The 21735-nt window shown below is 41.0% G+C and overlaps 2 protein-coding genes across 2 annotated transcripts in view; one reads left to right on the top strand and one right to left on the bottom strand.

The window, feature by feature from the left end:
• Window positions 1-10550, bottom strand: part of dcp1b (decapping mRNA 1B) — a 20448-nt gene extending 9898 nt beyond the window's left edge. The window contains exons 1-3 of the mRNA XM_050036622.1: window positions 10167-10550; window positions 9672-9712; window positions 9207-9334 (exon numbers count right to left, since the gene is read on the bottom strand). Coding sequence (XP_049892579.1) covers window positions 9207-9334; window positions 9672-9712; window positions 10167-10325 — 328 coding nt within the window. The 5' untranslated portion in view covers window positions 10326-10550. The remainder of the gene's footprint in view (window positions 1-9206; window positions 9335-9671; window positions 9713-10166) is intronic.
• The window catches only part of cacna1c (calcium channel, voltage-dependent, L type, alpha 1C subunit), a 301347-nt gene continuing 283605 nt past the window's right edge, over window positions 3994-21735 (top strand). The window contains exon 1 of the mRNA XM_050036618.1: window positions 3994-4230. Within this exon, the coding sequence (XP_049892575.1) occupies window positions 4107-4230 (124 nt within the window). The 5' untranslated portion in view covers window positions 3994-4106. The remainder of the gene's footprint in view (window positions 4231-21735) is intronic.

A 21735-nucleotide genomic window follows, 5' to 3' on the forward strand; every position in this document is an offset into this window, starting at 1 on the left:
CTCCCGCAAAACTCTGAGAATTTATGCCCGCACAATAATAGAGATGCATTGATTTTGTGTCTTCTCCCGTCCCGCAGGTGAAAACACGTCATTTTATAGGCTATTAATAAAGAGATTCATGTGGTTGTTTGTTTCGTTTCCCTGGCCTGCATGCCTTTTGACGCACTGGTCAGGAATAGCGCTTCTATTTCGTTGTTTTCATTTAGTTTTTAATGAAATAAAGGCTGCTTCATATTCTATTCTCCTCCTCTGCATTTATTTATTTTTCTACCTTTATATAATCACGCAGTGATTGAGGTTAAGGCAAGCCTGGCGCCAGGATGAAGTTACTGAGGGGGCGGTTAAAAATTACGAGGGGGCAAATCTTTATTATGCAACATAGGTTCACACAGTGAGTTATAAAGAGCGCGCAGATGTGCGTAATAGTCGCGCGTAATGACAGCTCCTCGCCGGTGAAACACAATAAACTGCACGTCTTCTTTCATGTTTGTCTCATGACAGATGGAGCTGACAGACAGACAGACAGGCAGACAGACAGACAGGTGGAGCAAGTGGCAAATTGGTAGGAAAGCTGGTTCAGGGCATATTTGTCCATTTATGAATAAATATGGAGTGGGAACGCACATGCATGTGCACCAAGTTCCTGTGTTGACATCCTGTCGCTAGGCTACATCTTCTTCTTCTTCTTCTTCTACTGTTTAATGGGGACCCGCGGGACCTGGCGGGACCCAATCCCAATGCAGCCCTCTATGTCAGAGTACAAAAGTTACCTGGGCCATGGCCCCCCTGGCCCCCCCGGTTCCGCGGTCTATGCTTTACCTTCTCTGTAAGTTCTCTATGTAAGTTTTGCAGGGGTGATATAGTCAACTAAAACACAATTCTGCTGCTCTGCTCTTTTCTAATCACACATAGAGCTAGTCTTCTGTCTCTCTCTCTGCTTGTGTGTGTGCGTTAGGGATGGGGGAAAAATTCGATACAGCACTATATCACGATAGTTTTGTGTGGCAATATCGCATCGTTACACAGTTCCAAGTATCGATTTTTTAATTATATAAATTAATAATATTACAAATTAAACTTTAAGTAGCCTACTAGAATAATATTATCAATTGCTTTTTCAGTTTACTAGATATATTTTGCTGCCAAAACCTTAATCTGAAAACTTAATCTTATCAGATAAAACGGATGGTGACAAAGTTTTCCTTTGGAGGTAAAATTTTCAGTCGAAAAAAAAAAGTAATTAATCACAATATATCGCAATATATTTTATCGCAATACTCAGCATGTCACAACTTATTTAAAATCGCAAATAAATAAATAGATAAATAAATAGAAAAGAAAATGGACGCCTAAAGTATCGCAGCAGATCAGCACCTCCTATTCTAAAGATGATCCGAACAACTCCGCAGAGCACAGTTTTCAAGACAAGGCACTTCCATCTCATGTCTGAAGCCGGCATATGTGCTCTCGGTACTCTGTAGTTCCGATGTATCTAAGTTGGTACCCTTAAAAGGACTGAGTTCAGTGGGTATTGTGTTAAAGAACTTTCATCACTGCAGTGCATGAATTTTGGTACCAAAACAACACTTCTTCTGGGTACCCTACTTTGAGGAATTAAACAACGATTTTCCCTTTTGTTATCTACCAAATAAATTCAAATTTCTCAAATGCTAAATTCTGTCTAAACACAAGCAGCAGAACAAGAACTTTAGCTGAAAAAATACAGATTACAACTAGCAAAAGTATGACTGAAATCATAAACTGTTTGATAGAAAAAATAAGATGAAAAAAGTTTTGGATTCTTTTAGTGCTTGATAGCGATACTATCTGTACCAAAAAGTATCGAGGTTTGATACCCAGCCCTTATCAAGACAGTAGGACATCATCACACCTCAGTACGCGTACCTCCTAAAGTGGATCCTCAAGAAAAGATAAGGTCAGTCCCAACAAGAGACAGAGGTGAGTGAGAGACAGAGAACAGAGTGCAGAGTGGGGTCTACTGTTACTGTATGTGGCGGGCACAGTTATCACCACTGCCCTATATCAAAGACACACACACACATTCCCACACAGACAGACATGCACAAAAATATACACAAGCATACACTTGGCTACAAATGAGGTTGGACAAGCCACTGAGGTCAGTTTGGAGGGAGAGGCATACACGCATACACACACACACACACACACACACACACAGGGTTCAGTTGAGCCTGGGAAAATCAGCCCAGTACCAAATAAGTAACTGCAGTGGGAGCCTGTCTGGTGGAGCCAGAGCTGCTTAGTGCTCACTGGGGATGAGACTGTTTGACAGAGACAGAGAGACACACAGTCAAAGTCAGAGAGCTGGAAAATTGAGAAAAAATGAGCAGGATGTGAAATAGGAAGAAGTGAGGTGTGTTAGAGAGGCGATTATCATTCAGTCCATCAAGAGAGTAACATCGAATTGTGGCAGCTCTTTAGCTGCCAGGAAACAGACTGGGCTTTGTCAATGAAAGAAAAATGTTGAACTGAAGTGAACTGATGGGGGGAAACACAGCTGGACAAGAACCTGTGACACTTCAGATACAAGACAGTCCCTTTGACCTGTATGCTGCCTTGACTTACCCCCACTAAAAGGGAAAGACAAGTAGTTAAATAGAGATTACCACTTGTGTTGTTAGCTGCACTGCCCTGCTAAAAGTCTAAACCTCAACAAGATAGAAAACCCCCAGAGCAAGGGAGGGACAGAGAGAGAGTAGGGAGGAGGACTGTAACCAGTAGCACCAACGAAAAGTGGCTGTGGCCACAAGGTTACGCTTTCGGGTGAAAGTCACAGAGATAGAAAGAGAGAAAAGGGACTCCAGTCCACCACACTGAAGCCTAGAGGAAAGAGAGAGGAAGACAGACGGAGGGGCATTTGCACTGAGCAAGTGAAGTAGAGATCCTGACCAAGTGAACTGGACGGCGAACACCACTGAGCGGTCACATCAGCAGATATAACTTCAGCAGAAGAATGACCAAAGTCTGAGACCACTACAAGAAGGGGTCACTAACTGAGAGATTCTAAATATAAAGGCATCCCTTTACAGCTTCAACGAGGAGCACTGGAAGCTTGAGCAAAAATCAGTCTACTGAAGTTTGTAAGTGATCCAGGAAGCTGTGTGGTCCTCTCAAACCCTCTGTGACTTTGACAAACCAGCCAAACGGCAAGCACTGGCACACGTGTGATGTCTGCTGTTGAACTACAGTGGCTCTTTGACGGGATCCCAGCAGGACTTGGATGCATAAAAAGACATTTTTAATTTTAGTAGGAATTTATTGGAGATTTTTTTCAAGTCTTGGAAGCAGCACTTCAACCTGTCATTGTCTGTCCTAATGACTCTGCTGGGATTTGAATCTGATTTATATGTTTTTGTCCGACTTGCGCAGCAACATCGCATTTCCTTGGAGGCTTAAATGTGCTTTGACGATACAGTACCCGTGTTTGGCTGTAACCCAAACTGCACCACTGGGACTACTCAAGGAATACTTTTGTTTTGTTTAGCTTTAGTATAGCTGGAAATGCAGGCGTATTTGTAAGCAACAGTGTTGTCCAAGATGGATTAAGTGTGCTTTTACTGCAGTATGTGATCAGTTTTGTGCATCGGTCATGAAGCACAGTCTTGATATTCTCTTACTCTATATTTAGTTTGCTGGAGGTTTGTCAGGGGTAGGTGTTCTTACAGTAACGCTCGTCTATGCTTGGAATTATTGTTGTCCGAGACGAGGCATCACTTCCTTTGTTTGTAGGAATGGAATTCATGACAGTGGAAGCGTAAATATTGAAATTTATCTAGGAAGACGTTGCCACCACATCTTCCTCCAGACACTTAACTGCAGCTATATTTAAATTGCTCTTTTGTTCCTGAAGCACATTGCCACAACTGCTGCAGATCCTAGATCCTTCACTTCTGAAGAAGACAAATCTTATCAGAGGAAGTGTCACATCACCTTTAGGCATCACTTCCATTGAGGTATTCCTGAAGCTGCAACTGAAGGTATAATCTGAGCAACATCAAGTTCCAGAGAGACTCAAAGAGGCAATTACTTCCACACCGTGAGACTCCTGAGAGAGCGGTGGAGCCATGCTGAGAGGCCTGTTTCACAGGAGACCCAAACATGAGAGACTGGAGGAGGAACCTGAGGTCAGATTCAAAGGCTTGCTGGTGTCAGAGAGAGACCTGGGATACTCGTATGTCCGACCTGGAGGTAAGACTGTCCAGATACACAGAACGCCGTAGACATGATAGGTGGAGTGCCTGTGTCAGCCACATCCAGTATGTGTGGCTACTTGGCTACAGTACATACAGCAGTTAAAACCAGATCGATCAGTGATAAATGTAAGGGGTGATAACACAATAAATAAGGGCCACAACTTATGATTATTTATATTATCCAACAATCTGCTGATTCGTTCCTCAATTAAACATTAGGTCTATGTCAGAAAATTGTGTAAATGGGAAACACACTTTTCTAAACGCCATGTTGACGTCGTCAGATTGCTCGTTTTCAGTGGTGGAAACTAACAAAATACATTTACACAAGGACTGTGCTGTAGTATCATTTTGATGCCTGTACTTACTTTATACTTTTACTCCACTACATCTCAGAGGAAATATTGTACTTTTAATTTTTATTTATTTGACACATAAAGTTACTTTCTATATAAAAATATAAGGTTATATACATTATGCTACATACAGTGTGTAACATATACTGTATGATGTGATGCTAAAACTGGCTCCATGTTGACAAAATACAACATTTAAGGGGAACACCACCTTAATTAGGAATTCCAATATGTTATTTCCATGGCTGAGGGAAGTTCTATCAATATTTGTGAACATGAGCTACTCTCTCTCAGAGCCAGAGACCGGAGGAGTGAGTCTCAAACTTGTGACGTCATAGTGTATAAAGTTTATTTTACCCGAATTAGCTCTATTCTATTGTAGTGTTACCAATATACTCAGAACATTCCCCTGGGTGCTCTCAGTGTCATCTACAACATCTTTCGCCATTTATTGTCTATGGAGCAGCTCCAGACTTTGTACTTGATGACTTCACAAAATAGAATTTTCACACTCTAGTATTTGGATTTTGGAGAGAGTTGTTCGTGTTTAATAATATTCTGGACTGTCATAGACCTTAAAAATAACATGTAGGAATTTTTAAAATGAGCGTAGTTCCCCTGTAAGTACATTTAGCAGATAATACCTCTGAACCTTAAGTAGTCTTTTGAAAGCAGGGCTTTTACTTGTAATGGAGTATTATTAGACTGTGGTATTTTTAGTTTTACTTAAAAGAGTACTTCACTCACAAAATGACCATTTATAAATCGTTTAGTCATACTGTGTTACCTTGAATTCATGAAAAAAACTTTGTTTTTCTCATATGCTTTCAAAGAAAACAGCCAAGATATTGATTTACTGATTAACTGGGGACCACATTTAACAACAGCAGAACTATATCAATCAGTATTAATCCAAGTCTCCTAGCACTTCCAAAACACATGCATGTTTGCTAATAAAAAAAAATGTATGGTAGTCTGTAGTAATGTTTTAGGGAAAAAAACATGAGTTTGGAAAGTACTGAGCATATGACAGGATTAATAAAAAATTGCGTCAAGAGTTTGACAACAAATGTTCTAATATAGTTTTGCTCCTCTTTCTTTCCTCTTCACAAATTCAGGGCAACACGTCATGACTAACTGCTATACAAATGGTCATTTTGTCGGTGAAGTACTCCATCAAGTAAAAGATCGGAGAACTTCCTCCACCACTGCTCATTTTGTTTGACCAACAGTTCAAAACAGAAACATATTCCATTTATGAACAGAAAGCACACAGAAAAGCAGCAAATCTTGACAGTCAAGAAGCTGGAACGAGGTAATGTTTGGCATTTACGCTTACAAGTTACCTACACCATGAACCAATTCACAAAATAGCTGGTTGTTCATTGATTATTCAACAAAGAGTTTCAGCTCTTCAATACGTAAGCAAATATTCAACACACTTGGGCTTTGCTTCATTTGGAGTACTCATGACAGGAGCGCAGAAAAATTAAACCACCTAAAATCTCCAGAAGTCAGTCAATGTCACCAGCTAAAATCAACACACTAATACTAGCAAGGTTTGGGGTTCAACTCCATCTACAGATAATGGGGCAACCGAAAACACTGCTTAGGATTGTAGGTGCTTATAGGAAGGAATGTAAAAAGCCTTTTATCTGTCCCGCTGTACTGGGACATTTGCCAGAGGAATCATGACTTGCTCAGACTGAAGTTCTCTCCCCCTGAATCTTGCCCTGTTCTGTCATATATCTCCACTGTTTATTTTTAGCATGGGGTGCCACTTTGTGCCAACTGCCATTCCAGGAACTAACGGCAGCACAGAGAGCTACATGTTTATCTAATGATAAGATTCCACGACCCTTGCGCACAGAGGTCGTGGCACACTGAGACTGGCAGCTTTGCCAACAGCCTGGGGCCTAAATAGATCAGAAGTTAGACAGAGAAAAACATCTTTCCTGAGCTGAGATGTGTTCCTGTTCGTACAGTTTTCTGGAAAAAGATTCCTTTATCGCACACATACCACGATGCGGTAAATGTTGGCTTTCTGGTGCTGTACTTGGGAGTCTTGACATTTTGACATCTCTTGGAGGCGCTGTTCTATGTGCTAATGTGTTTTGTTAGTTAAATCTGGCTCAGCCTTGTCACATGCAATCCTGGTAAATCAAAGCAGCTGTGGAGATAAAAATCAGTTTGATTACAACTATACTACATCTCTCCTTATTTGGGTGCTTTATTGTCCGTCTCCAATCAGTGTAATCGGCTGCAGCCACTGACCATTAGGTCTGCTATGTACTTGCCCACTCTTGAGCTCCCATAACCCCTGCCCATATTTCCTTTTTATCAGAGGAAATAGTCAACTAAGCCGTGATTACTGGTTTTATGTGTTTTTAAATATCCTTCCTTCCCAAGTAATGTGAATTAGCTGTTCACATGCAATTTATTCCCCATTCCCCATGCACAGGCCACATTTGGGGGCCAGTGCATCGGTATCACAGATCATATCTAATGTGTCCTCAGTGCATTTAAACCTGGTGTAAAAGGTATTAAGAGGTCACCAAGAAGGGTCTATGTCACGCACATTATTTCACCGAGCCTTCAGGATGTTTGATAATGGCTGTGTTGTATACGTGTCAGTAAGACAAATGAAGTACTACAGTAAGGGGATCAAAGCAGGCATAAGGAATCCAGTGGGATCTAAACACAGCATTCCACCTGCCTCTTACTGAGCCTGATGGAGAGTGTGAGACCGTGACAGAGAGGGAGGGGAGGTCTGTGTGTGTGTCAGCGATTCCTGAGTAAGTGTGTGTTTATGTTATCGGCGACTGTTGTGGTGTATCTAATCTCTGCTGGCTGGTTTTGTAGTGCTGTCAGGCTCTTGTCCCACAGGCACACCGTGTGTGTGTGTGTGCGCGTGTGTGTAAGCCAGATGTAGGTCTCAGAGGGAGACAGGCTGATAGAATTGGAGTCACCACAGCACCTCTGCTCCTTATATGGCACTGACGGTTCCCACTCAATTGAGCAGCACGCAGCTGCACACTTTGGTTACTCTATCAAATTCTTCATCTTTTATCTCACTTCCTTCCTGTGGCTATAGATACACCTGTCATTTTAAAGTGTGATGTGGTCACATTGCTATCAGGTCTTCAGCCACAAGGATTTAGTCTTATTTGGATTCTGAGGTGAATTATAAATAATCTACCGTACATAATTTACAGATAGGCAATCTTAAGAGTCAGGGGAGTTACAGAAAGTGATAACAGGAGTCTTTTAAATCAAACCTAAAAAATAACAATGAGAAGCTCAATTCTAACTGTTCTTTGTCTAATTTTAATGTTGTTCCCAGTTCCTCTCTGGGGACTGTCTTTTTATCCACGTCTTTTATCGGTAGACTCTCTACCTCTCTGCCGAGCTCTTGTTTTCTCTCATTTCCTGTTTGTCTTTGTTTCCATCTTTTCAATAAGTTTGTCTCACTGTGTCTGGCTGCTTGTGAAACACAGCAAAGTCTCTTCAAACTATTTAGTCTGTGTGACTAGCCCTGGTCTTTAGTCATCTATGTTTGTACAGTCCGTGACTGCCTGTCTAAAGGTCCAGACACACCAAACCTACATCAAAGAACAAGTGTCGATGAAGGCCAACTGCTCTGTTGCAAAAAAAAAAATTGCACTTGAACACATTGCAAAGTCAACTGCCAACTAGCATGTACATTCTGCACCTGCGTGAGAGGAAGTAACTCTATAGCAGCAAGCAGGGGTAGTCTGTGTACGTCATTAACAATGGGATACCAGACACGAGTTAGCCAGTTAGCACATTAACAACACAACCTGATGTTGAAAGAACAAATGTTATTTACCATGTGCTATCAAACAATAACAAAAACCACTGCAAAACATTTCTACTAAACAGTCAAATGGCTAAAAACATAATCTTAACTGATATAACGAGTCTGTTTCAAGCTCACAACCTCCTCACTTCAGTCGTTTGTTTGCTTTCCTCATTGTGGTTTCACTTCTCGTGAACTGAGCTGAATTGTCAATCAGAGTCATTTCTCTCACCGATGGGCTCCGCCGGCTCAGACGCCAAATCATCAGGTTAAATTACGAAAAAACTGCCAATAAGGGCCAACAAGGGCCGACTAGTGCCTTCACAGAGCACACCGCAAAAACTAGGGCGACAGATGCTCACCGACAACCCAACATTGACCAGCAGCTGACTATCGGCTTGATGTGTCAGGGCCCTTACTCTAGCGTTACTAACTCTATTATGACCAAGTATTTTTTTTGATATTTAGGAAAAAATCAATCGCAAACTTCTCCATCCTAATGTCTTTAGTCTTTCAAGATGTTGGCCAATGTTCAGCATACAGTGAGCTACACTGAAAGTGGCTGGCCAATAAAATGTAGCTTAGATATATCACTCTGGTGCTGATAACTAAGAGTCACTGCAATGAATATCACACTAAAAGAAATGGCAATGGGTATGAAACTACACTAAAAGTGCATATTGTGCTCAACAGGTGTTAAGAGCAAAATATGTCAGACAAACTGAAGGTATCAATAATTAACAGGCACACATCAAAAGCGTGTCTGTATGTGAATCTGCGTGTGTTTCTCCTTACATCGTGCATTGCGGTACAGCAGGAAGGGGTGCTGGAGCTGAAAATCCAGGTCTTTGGTGATTGGCTCTGTCAAGTTCTCCATACTGAGTCTGTTCATAATGGTGAAACCATGCCGGGGAGATGCCAGTCTGGAATACACAGGACAGAGAAATAAAGGTGAATAATTCATGCAAAACTGAGTCAACAGCAAGAGGAACTTCAGCTATGTCATGCCCTGTCGTATTCACCATTAAATATTTAACAGAGACAGTTAAAATAAAATATTAAAACAGCAAAAACAATTAAATACCGACAGCGCATACTGGTACCAATTTTGCATATTATTCAAATATGGCTGTAGTTTTAATTTGTCAGTTAAACAGCTTTTCAGGAAATCTCAACAAATATAAAACTGTACTTTAAGTTCATTTTGACATGAGAAATCTTTAGACCCCAAGATGTCAGAGTCCAGCACAACTTCATTACCTTGTGTAGATAAAGAGGGTGCCTTCCACCTCGGTCTTCTCCTAAAGAAACACACACACAACAGAAAAAAATGAGGAAACATATTACACATGACAAAACTGGTCACCTAAATTTTGTTACTGGAGAAGCAAAAACATATTTTCAAATAACAAACCCTCCAAAAATAATAATGTACAAGACCAAGCAGTTGGATTTAATGACACAGGATGAGAACAACTGCTTTAAACTAGCTAACGTTACGTATTTGTTGCTCTGGGTGAATGGGTAATTTATGAATACAGTGTAGTTGAACAATACAACAGAAAATCAATTAATAAGGGATTAAACGTTTCCGTTTGTGTGTAAAATGTCTCCCCTAAACAACCACAGCAGAGGTTTATTTAATGCTACAACTTTAGTTGGGGCAAATCTGTGTCAGTGACAACGCGCGCTTATCAGAGACGATAACGATGCTAAGCTAAGTTAGCATACGATACCCTTAAAGTTCAGGCTTACCCACTCATTCGCCCTGTTGTTGTAAGTATACAGGGCAACTTGGCTGGCCACGTCCACGATATTATTGATGTATGGGTCTTGTCGCTTCAGAGCAGCCAGACTTATGTCCAGTCCTTTAGCGGTGAGGCAGCTGGTGCTGCCTGCAGAAGTCGCTGTCATTGTCCCCTATGGAGAAGTTAGCTCGCTACCTAGCTTCAGCGGCTAACGAGTCACAGAAAGAGGAGGTAAAAACCCAACCAGCAGCAAGATAAAAAATAGAACTGATTTGGTAACCGAGGAGAAGCTTGTTTTGCAAATTAAGACTCGTAAATTAAAAAAATCAAGAGTTATCGAGTGCTAACTGACATGAGAGAGTTTGTCAACGGCCATGTTTGGTCTCGGAGATTGTAAACAACCAGACATGAGTAGTTGCGCAACAGGCTCGGAGAGTTCAGCCTTATCAATCGACTTGGAAAAATCGATTGAGAATCACTGTTGTCAACTGCAGGGATTTTCAGTTTTAATTTCTTTACACAATTAATGATAATGTCAGGAGAAACGTGGCCATGTAGCATCAAGTATGTAGCTGTAATTTAATGTAATTTACATTATATTACATGAATGCGTACATCAGGTATGTTAATTTCATTACCAATGGCTGGGTTGTGGAATGTGATTATATTTGTGATTTATTTTTGTATTTACAGGAGTGTACGGGCTACAGCCCTCTGTATTAGTGCCAGATATATTTTGTTGAACAATTTTTGTGTGGTAGACACACAAAGTTACTTGGTCCTTCAGTATTGTCAGGAAAGAAAACTATCCTGTTTGATTCTGTTTTGACTTTATGTCCTTGTCACTTCTCCCCATACAAGTAAACAGCTAATGTTTCTCTTCTGTCTTTCATCTCTGTACATATTTGGCTTCTGCTGGGGAACATAAACACAAATGCTGACTGATGTCCTCCAAACCTCTTTAACATTTCCCATAAAATGCACTAGGGGGCATCAAAGGGATGGATAAAGTACAACCATCCTTGCTCTTGCCATTTACTGCATGGGCCAGGGTTGATCTGAAAGCTCAAACAAGAATGCATGCATGTGAGTGTGCATGTGTGTATGTGTGTTAGTAAGTATTCCTCAAGAGTTTTGAACAGGAAGCCTACAAAAAGCAGTTGCACCATGTTACAAAAACACCAAATACAATTTTTATTTGTCTTGAGCTACTGGGGTTTTTTCCCCCTCTATTAGTAAGTGGGTAATGGAGTAATGGCCACAGACAAATGCAGCATCATCTTTGGAAAATGTAATTTAGTACCTCGTTCTTGAGCCCATCGATTTAGAGCATAGTTCAACGTTCAAGGTTTACAGTGACGTATTTGTCTAGGCTGCATTTCCCCCATGTTCAGTGGCTTAAACTTGTCATTTTCTGGTGAATATGTATTTGGCTTTCACCTTCAACAATGCTGCTGTCCTTGTGTATTGGGCTGCAACTAATGATTATTTTCATTGTTGATTAATCTATTGATTTTCTTCTCGAATAACGTATGATTTTTTTGGGTCTCTAAAATGTCAACAAATGGTGAAAAATGTCGATCAGTGTTTCAAAAAGCCCAAGATGACATCCTCAAATGTTTTGTTTTGTCCACAACCCAAAGATATTCAGTTTATTGTCATGGAGGAGTAAAGAAACCAGAAAAGAATCCAAGAATTTAATTTTTTTTTTTGTCCTAGAAAATTACTCAAACCGATTGATCGATTATAAAATTAGGTTGCAATTCATTTAATAGTTGATGACTAGTTATTTAATCATTGCAGCTCTACCTTTGCCTCGATGTTGTTGTGTAAAGAAACATATTCCTCTTGTTCCTCGGTTATTTCAGATGCAGTATTTTAGCTACAGTTTACAATACCCCAGCTCCAGGGTTCAGAAATTAAGACATATCCTTCCTGAAATTAATACTCAAGGACAGAACAGTAAGTGATACAAGACTTTCAAGACTGTAAATTCTTGAAATCCATACCAGCCATACCCATATTGAACAATATCCGCTGTATCACCTGAAAGCAAATCTCCATATTCAGTTCAACACATCCTGTTCTGTTTCAAGGGTACTTAAGGGACCATAGCCACCTCCTCAAGTGGATACACATAAGTCCCTTTATTCTGAATGCATTTTATAGCAGGTTACTTTGTGTATAATCACTCAGTTCATTAGAGTTACAACCACTGATGGATCCATACATGGGTTTGTCCTTTATCACTAAATTGCCAGTGTTTAGTATTATATATATAAAACATGCACTCATCCTTTCCCCTGTTGTGCACTGTGGTTGTTTCAGTAATTAGATTTATACTGTCACAGAGGTGTACAACAGCTGGTGTGCATCCATCAGCAGCCATGTCAGAGTGTCCTTGAGAAAAACAACGACCATCCAACTGCTCGCTCAGTTTAAGCAGCACTGGATGGAAACATCTGCTTTGAACACTTCAAACAACTTAGACGCGAATGAAGCACGTCCAGGTCAGATTATGACACGTCCGCCTCTCCATTAATATTAAAAAAAAGCTGCTTTGGGAATCAGCATGGGCCAGTGTGTCTATTACGCTGTTAGTAGTGTATTGTCTGTGTCTGTGTGTGTTTTAAAGCACATATGTCTATTTGCGTTGGTATCTATCTGTTTTTCACAGGACGCATGTTTGTCAGTGATGAGGCTAATGAGTTATACATCAGCAGATCAATACTGTCAATAACCATTCAGTCAAGATTGAGTGCTTGACTCTGATTGGTGGGGGTAGGCCAAGAGATGCTGATGATTGGCCCACAGGCGGGAAGGATAATGAGATGTAGCCAGAAGGCATTGTTCTGGGGAGGTGGGCATTGTAATTTCTGTTTCCACACTGGAAAAAATGTCCACTTCTGCAAGCACTTGCACATTTTTTTACGACAGATACGCATTTTTTTAATAGATGAGAGATCTTGGAACAAGTTGTGTAATTGTCATCGTACTGCAATGGAACAGGAAAGAAACAATAAAGTCAATTTTACAAGTTTTGAATGAATGTCTTTAAGCAAAGTCATTATCCTGTATCAAGTGAGGCTTGTTTAATTATTATTCTCTGTGTGCACACAGTCAGGGGACTGTACAGTATAATTGGTGTGAAACAGATCTATAATTTACATAGGGGATACGTTGCATAATTTCAGTTGTCCTGCTAAAGCCACCCATAGGGACGGACATAAGGGACGTAGTGAATGGGTGATAGATGGCCTGCCTGGAGCATCCAATATGGGTCCATCATGGCTCGAGGTGGAGAGATTTTATTTCTCATTGGGTCCTCTTTTATGTGGGCCTTTGCAACATAGTGCACATGCTTTACTCTTCAACAAGTAACATCTGAGGCCTTGTGAAGTTTGCATCTGTCTCTGTATAGGGCTAATTTTAAAACTGTTGCTTCCTTATGTCCAGTGTGACAAAATATATCGAATGAAGAAACAAAAAGCCAAAGTTGTGCAACATGCCAAACAGCAACAAGACTGTGGACTGTATAAAATAATGGCAGTAGCTCCTGTGATGTCACCCATTGGTTTGTGGACTCCTGTTTTGAGGCAGGCCCCCAGGAAATGCAGTGGGCTTGGAGCCAGTTTTTTGTAGTGGCCAAACAGGGGAATTACAACTTCCCAGTGCTGTTGGGCTCGAAAAAACCTTTTCCCATAGATTTACATTGGGAAAGAGTCGTCTGTAAATCAGTGGATAGATATTTTGAGCGTCACAGCCCTTACAAAATGACTCCTTTTAGTATTAGGATTTGATCCACTCTGAACAACAACATTTGGAGGTCTACAAGAGCCGCACGATTAAACCATTTTATCCCAATTCAAGTTATCGTAGCACTACACTGGAAGAAGTCAGCTCGGCCAGTAGAAGTCTCTAGTGTGCCTGCTCTATGGGCCCAATGATGCAAAAGCGGTGTCGATCATCGATTTTATATCCGGCAGTTGACCATTTTTGCTTCATGCACTGCTAAGAATCCTTCACGGGAATGAACGGGGCCTCCCCTCCAAAAACTCAAGATGGCCGTTGTCATCTTGGGTTTTTCGAGCCAGAAGTGATCATATTTGGATAAAAGAGTGGAGCTGTGGAGGGGCGAGGCATGGATCCTAAATCCTGGAAATATTCAATGATAAGGTCCATACCTAAAAAGCCAGGTGCAAATATTCCTGAAGATTTCCGGCCAATTGCTATAACTTCTAACCTGTGTAAAAGCATGGAGAGAGTTGTAGTCGATATTCTGACCACCACAGTGGCCAGTGAGTTAGATCCGCTCCAATTTGATTATAAGAGCAACAGAGGCACAGATGATGCTGTTCTGATCCAAACAGATTCAGTGTCAAAGCAGCTCTCACTGCCCAGAGGGTATGCTAGGGTCTTATTCGTTGACTTCAGTGCAGCCTTTAACTCTATGAGGCTATCTATTTTACTGAAAAGGCTGGTGGAGCTACATATTGATAGGGACCTTGTACTGTGGATCAGGGACTTCTTGTCTAGCCGCCCTCAGAGGGTGTATGCAAACACCACTCTATCTGGTGAGCTTATTCTAAGCACAGGCTGTCCTCAAGGCAGCGCTATCTCTCCTGTACTTTTTTCGCTCTTTACCAATGAATTTGCTATCAATGATTGTAAATTTAAATTGATAAAGTACGCAGATGATATGGCCTTAGTAGGCTTGCTGCAGGAAAATGACCCTTCTGGTGAGGCTCCCTATGTGGCCCATATTAAGGACCTGGAAGCATGGTGTCACAGCAGCCAGCTGGAAATCAATGTGGCTAAAACAAAGCAGGTAACTTTCTGCTCAAAACAGGATCTGACAACTGAACCAGTTTCACTGGATGGCCAACTTGTTGAAACTGTAGAAAAATTTAAATATCTGGGTACAAGCAGCCTTGGTGTCAGTCCTCAGATCCTGGAGCTTGTGTACACCACTCATGTTGAGAGTGTTCTCACCTATCATCTTTATGTTTGGTTTAGTCACCTAAGCTCAAAATGCAAGCATAGACTAAATAGGATTGTGTCAATGGCGAGCAAAATAGTGGTCCTTTGTCCCCAGTGCTATTAGCATCCTTAACTTAAAGTGACTAAATCACTGATAATGATATGAACTGCTCTACCGCACTTTTATAGCACTGTATTTTATTTTATTTATTCATCTTTTAAAAATGTATCTATAGGAATTTTTATCTTGTGTTTTGGCTTTGTTCATATTTTAGCTCTGTTATGTGTTATGTTATGCTACGTCCTGTATGTTGGTGAGCCAAAGACAATTTTCCACCCTGGTGGAAATTATTCTGGTCTATTCTATTCTATCTGTAGCAACATTTTGCAGACAGCCTGTTACTCAAGCTGCCCTGCCCTTAAATATGCATAACTGTAAGCCTTAGTAAAATGTAAATGGGCGAGTTACATAAAAAATCTTTAAGGTGATTCTAAAATCCTCATTTCTTTTTGAATTCTTCTAGGTAAAAAAATCTCAATAACAAACAGTGACATAAACCTTATATAAAAATACAAATTTGATACAGAAAAAAATGATAACTTTGGTAGTTAATGTTTCAAAATGTTTAATTTCATATTGCATTTCATTTTATCCCCTTCATCTTTACTTTTATTGCTTATTCATTTTGAGGAAAACAGAGACAAGGTGCATTATGTAAATGCAAATGCACACACATTACCATAATTAACTTGTTAAAAACAGCATTTAAAAAGTCTTTATGGCCTTCATTTGAGTATAAAATGGACCCCAAGAGAAAGCTTTACATTCATATTCAGTGTATTAATCTATCAGATTATTATTTAATTAACAAAGGTCTAAAACCTTAAACTCACATTGCCCAGCTGAATAAAGTAGCTCTCTGTCAGGAGGGGATTTCCTTTTGACCGACCAGCAGATTGTTGGTTTCCCACATGAGATATCAGCATTTGACTGTGTTTGTCTGTGCAGAGATTCCCAGAGACCAACACTCACACACATACAAAGGGGGTCGGGAACTGCAAATATAGATCAGTCGTAAATAGAATAGATATTCCATGTGCAGGCTGGATTACAGAGGACATTTTGTGTATGTGAGTCTGTGTGTTTGTGCGTCCCCTGGGCATGAGTGTCTGTTCCCACGACCTGCCCTCCATCCGTTCTTCCTTCTCTCAGTCCTTTCTTCCCTCTGTCCGTCCATTCATTGGCCAGTGTAATCAAACAGAGGCTGCTTTGGCAAGAGAGTGAAAGGGAGAGTCAGACCGACATTATGAAACTCAGTGTCCATCTGTCTCACTATCGTCACAGGGCTGATCAGTCAGGCATCTGCAGCAGTGGAAAGAAAATAAGTACATTTTCTCAAGTGCTATACTTGAGTGTAGCGTTCAGCTTTTATACACTGCTTCATTCTGAAACCACTCTACCACATTTCTGGTGGAAATATTGTACTTTTTACTCCACTTTATGTATCTAACAGCCGTAGTTTCCAGTTACCAGTCTGTAATGCATGGACATGTATCATTTGTACATTATTATATGTATGTAGCAGATATGTTGAAACTTTACATTTCTTTATCTTTCAACAGCTCTAAGGTTAATGTGTGGTTATGTTTAGGTACAAAAAACACTTGGTTATGGTTAGAAAGAGAGCATGTTTTGGCTTAAAATACACAGTTTTGGTGGCACAATCCCGACTAAAAAGCAACTTGTTTTGTTGTTTGTTGGTCTCAAACAGTGGTCTGCAATTTGGCAGCCATCTTGCCTTGGTGTCACGCCATCCATCATCCCTGCAGCTCATATACATGTGATCAAAACTCTGTTACTTTGGAAATGTTGATATGATACCTATGAAAACTACAAATGTAACATATCTGTGGTTTGCAGAAATGCGCAATGCCAACATTTTCTTTTGGCGACTGGGCTGCATGTTTTGGTGTCTCTGATTTGTTAGCACTTCCAGCAAAGAGTGATTTCCCCTCTCAACTTCCCAGAGGGTTTCATTTCAATGACAGCATGAGGCCCAAAGAGGGAAAAGTATCCAATATTTCACAAAACAAGCAATAATGAGAAAAAACTAAAAAACTGTCTGCAACATTTATTCATTGAGGATATGTTTTCAGCCATTCATCAGCACAGGTATACACCAATCCTTAGTTTTCCTCTGAATATACCTTGACCAACAAAAACATTAAAACCATTGACAGGTAAAGTGAATAATATTGATCATCTCGTTACAATGCAATGTTCTGCTGGGAAACCTTGGGTCCTGGCATTCATGTGGATGCCACTTAAATGTATCACCCGCCCAAACACTGTTGCAGACCAAGTACACCCTCCTATGCCAACGGTACTCCCTGACGGCAGTGGACAATGTGCCATGCCACACCACGAAAACAGCTCAGGAATGGCCCTAGGAACATGACAAAGAGGTCAAGGCATCAATCTGGCCTCCAAAGTCCGGAGGTCATGGTGAAGTAAGCAGGTGGCAAAGAGTGATGATAGCAGTAGAATTAAGTATCTAGATAAGCTCAGGGCTACTGTTCAACCTCATGAAAAGGCAGGTTTCTTGTTTCCTTCCTTCCTTCTACAGAGTGGTCTGGCCTACTAGAAGCTATGGTTACCAGCTAATACAAGCCAAGCTAAAATTAATGTTACTAAGCCAGCATGTTCCCAACTACGGTTCGGAGCCAGTAAGCTGCCACTGAGAGAGCTAACACGGAGCAGTTTTTGTGGTGCGGAATGGCACATTGCCCTGCTAATGAAGCTTGGGATTCGTTGCCATGAGCGGGTGTACTTGGTCTGCAAGAGTGTTTAGGTGGAGCATGTGAAGTGGCATCCACACAAATGCCAGGACTCAAGGTTTCCCAGCAGAACATTGCACCAGTGTTATTCACTTTACCTGTCAGTGGTTTTAATGCAGTGGCTGATCAGTGTACAGTATATTAATGTACCATCTGCATCACAAAACACCGTATATTGTTCAAAAATAGACAATTCATCTGTCAAATGTCATCAATAGAATCATTAATCAGCTGTCTCCCTGTCTTTACTATGTCTCAAGTGACACATGCAGACAAAAAGCTTTATTCTATTACAGGATGGTGGGTGGGGATTTTGTGCTATGGCACTGAACAAATGAATACAGGCTGGGTTGAGTCATCAGATTCACCTCCTGATTATAGCCTGCAGTGAGATTGACATGAGGCCTGCACATTGTGAAGTTCGTATTCAGTGTCAAATACAATTACATGGCATGGGCTGTACCATAATTAGAATCTTAAAATGCTGCTCAGTAGCTTACATCCTGATGGATTATTGAGCCTGAATTATCTGTTTTGTGAAGCGTTGCCATGCCTTTTTATACCCGTCTGACATTTAAAAATCATCCTTTAATGTGAAATATTGGGACAAACTTTGTGTTTTGTGGATACAGACATAAAAAAGACAGGAACTGCTTTTCAAAATAAGGTCAAGATCCTTCTAAAGACTGAGTAGATAATGGAAAAAAATGTCTCTCTCTTTTTATCTTTTATATCAAGCTGCCTGTGGAGAGCTTTTAAGAAAACAGCTCAATTTAAGAACCGACGTGTATTTTTGCGCGAGCAGCTCTGTCCAAAAGCCTCAGCAGGAGCTTTAGAGCCAAGCTGACTCAGTGGCATCAAAGCCTGGTCCAGAGCTATTTAGTTAAGAGCTGATGTTGTTGACTGTGTTTGACATTTGACTCCCAAATGAGTTCCATTTCATTGTTGTGTTACCTAAGAAAATGGACCCATGTCTCCAGAAAATGACTTTGTGTGCTTGAGGGGCCAGGACCAATTTGTTGCTGGCCATGGAGAATGATGTCGAAACAAACTTCACTGTCCCGAGGGCAAACAGAAGAAAAACATAATTGAATTCTAAAAATCATTTCATTGTCCTCTAGATAAAAAAGGTTCAGTCTTTGTGCGGCGACCTTCCTGAACCCGTCTACTTCATGAGATTTGAGTCTGTATTTACACAGCATCCAGAGATCTGAAAATCAGCTTCCTTGCGGTTTCTTTCTGTTTAGGAGAGCCATGAAAAGATCAGAGCTTGACTCATAAAAGAGCTGAAAAACCAGATTTTTACTGTGTGCGTGTGTAAACACAGCCTTGGCCAAAGAAAAGAACAGGTCTGAAGCAGTCCAGATGTGTAGGGACGATGGGCGAATCAGATGTAGGTACAACATCTCCAATCTCTGGTTCCTCTTGCAGAAATTAGAGTCTATGCAAGGCTTGAGCCTGCTATGGATCATTGTCCCTCCTCCAACCTTCTCACTCTCTCGCACACACACACACACACACACTCACACACTCACACACACTCACACACACACACACACACACACACACACACACACAGAGTCATACTTTCTCTTTATTTCCTCCTGCTCCTGTCTGACATGCAGGGGTTTTGGCCACCTTTTCTTTGACTCTGTGATCCTTATGAAGGAATACTTCACCCACGAAATGAACATTTGTATTTCAATTAGTCTGCTGTTACCCTGAATTCGGGAAGAAATCTTTGTTTTTCCTCACATGCGTGCGCCATGAATGAAAATGCAAAAACCAGAAAAAAATCTTGATGAATTGGGGTAAAATGGGGACCACATTTAACAACAGTAAAACTATACCAAAACATCTGTTCACAAACTCTCACACAGCGTGCAGTATAATCCCAGTCTTATCCGATTAGCCCTGTTTCCTAGAAATTCCGCTTTTATTCAGCTAATTTAAAACAGAAAATACGTTTTTGAGTTCAATGTAATGCCAAGCAAATCACATTTTCCGTCAACAAAATAAGGAAAGGTTGCTCATAAACGTATCTGGCAAGTTGCAAAAATGTGAAACTAAATGTATCAGCAAAATTTCATTCATTCATTTTCCGTAACTGCTTATCCTGTTGGGGGTCACAGGGGGCTGGAGCCTATCCCAGCTGACATTGGGCGAGAGGCAGGGTACACCCTGGACAGATCGCCAGACTATTGCAGGGCTGACACATAGAGACAGACAACCATTCACACCTACGGACAATTTAGAGTCACCAATTAAGCTACCCTGCGTGTCTTTGGACTGTGGGAGGAAGCTGGAGTACCTGGAGAAAACCCACGCTGACACGGTGAGAACGTGCGTATTCCACACAAAAGGGCTCCCCCACCCTGGGTTCGAAACAGGAATCCTCTTACTGTGAGGCAACAATGCTAACCACTGCACCACAGTGCTTTCCATTATGCTTTTATTACTTTTTTGTTAACATTTACCTGAAATCCCAATTTTACTCTGTCCTTACCCAAAGTGCATTTGTTGCCTAAACCCAGGACAGGAGTCTTTGCTCTTGCATTCATCTAAAAAATGTAACCGAAACCAAAGTCTTTCCCTTAACTCAGCCAAAGTGCTTTTGTCACCTAAACCTAAGAAAAGAGTCTGAATGCAACCGGAAGTCCTGGTGCATCCACCATCCTCTCCAACCTTCCATGTCTGTCCATGTTTTACCTCAAAGAAACTACTCTGAACATAATACATGCAGCGGTTACATTTCTGCAAAGCAATTTACTACCATGCAAATGTAATTTCTAGAAGACAGGGTTTCTCGCATGTTTGCACGGTGAACGAAGAATCCAAAAACAGAGAAAATTCTTCATTAACTGGAACAAAATGGGAGCCGTGCTTAACAACAGCAACTCACACAGCTTGTGGAGTATAATCCAAGTCTCATTTATCCAGTTGAATGCTCAGTGCTTCCAGACCACATGCATTTTTTGCTAAAACCTTACAATTTAAAACACTTCCACATATGAGTAGCATGCCTGAGCAAGCTCGTGCGCTTGAACTCTGCTCAATGCACTTGCCAGGACACTTTACGTGTACATAGAAGTGTTTTAAATAGTAAGGTTTTTGCAAAAATGCATGTTTGGGGAGTACTGAGCATTCGACTGGATTTCACTGCACGAGTTTGTAAGCAGATGTTTGATACAGTTTTGCTGTTGTTAAACATGGCTCCCATTGTGCTCCAGTTAATCAAGAATTTTCTGTGTTTTTGGATTCTTCGTTCACCGTGCAAACTTGTGAGAAAGACAAAGTTTTCTTTATGGGTTAAATAATGTAACACAGGGTGAGTTATGGATGTACAAATGACCGTTCTGTGGGTGAAGTACTCCTTTAAAATGTTGTGAGCTCTCCCAGGCTCTCCTCTCCTTACACACACACACACACACACACACACTTCATCAACATCATCATCTTTGTCTTCATCATCTCCATCATCATCATCATCTGGATACCAGCCGCTGGTTCTCCACTGTTGCCTGTACAGTCTCCCTCCCTCTTTATTTCTCTCTGGGGCACACACACACACACACACACACACACACACACACACACACACACACACATCTGGAAACAGTCAAAGCGTCTACATGCACGGGGAGGGGGGGCTACCCCTCTCTCTCTCTCTGACTCTCTCTCGGTATCACTGCAGAGCTGAGCTGCAGGGGCAGCAGAGGCAGAGAGAAGAGAGAGCTCTAACTCCCGATCAGTGAGAC

This window comes from Epinephelus moara, chromosome 23 (assembly GCF_006386435.1).
Source record: "Epinephelus moara isolate mb chromosome 23, YSFRI_EMoa_1.0, whole genome shotgun sequence".
Classification (NCBI taxonomy): Eukaryota; Metazoa; Chordata; class Actinopteri; order Perciformes; family Serranidae; genus Epinephelus; species Epinephelus moara.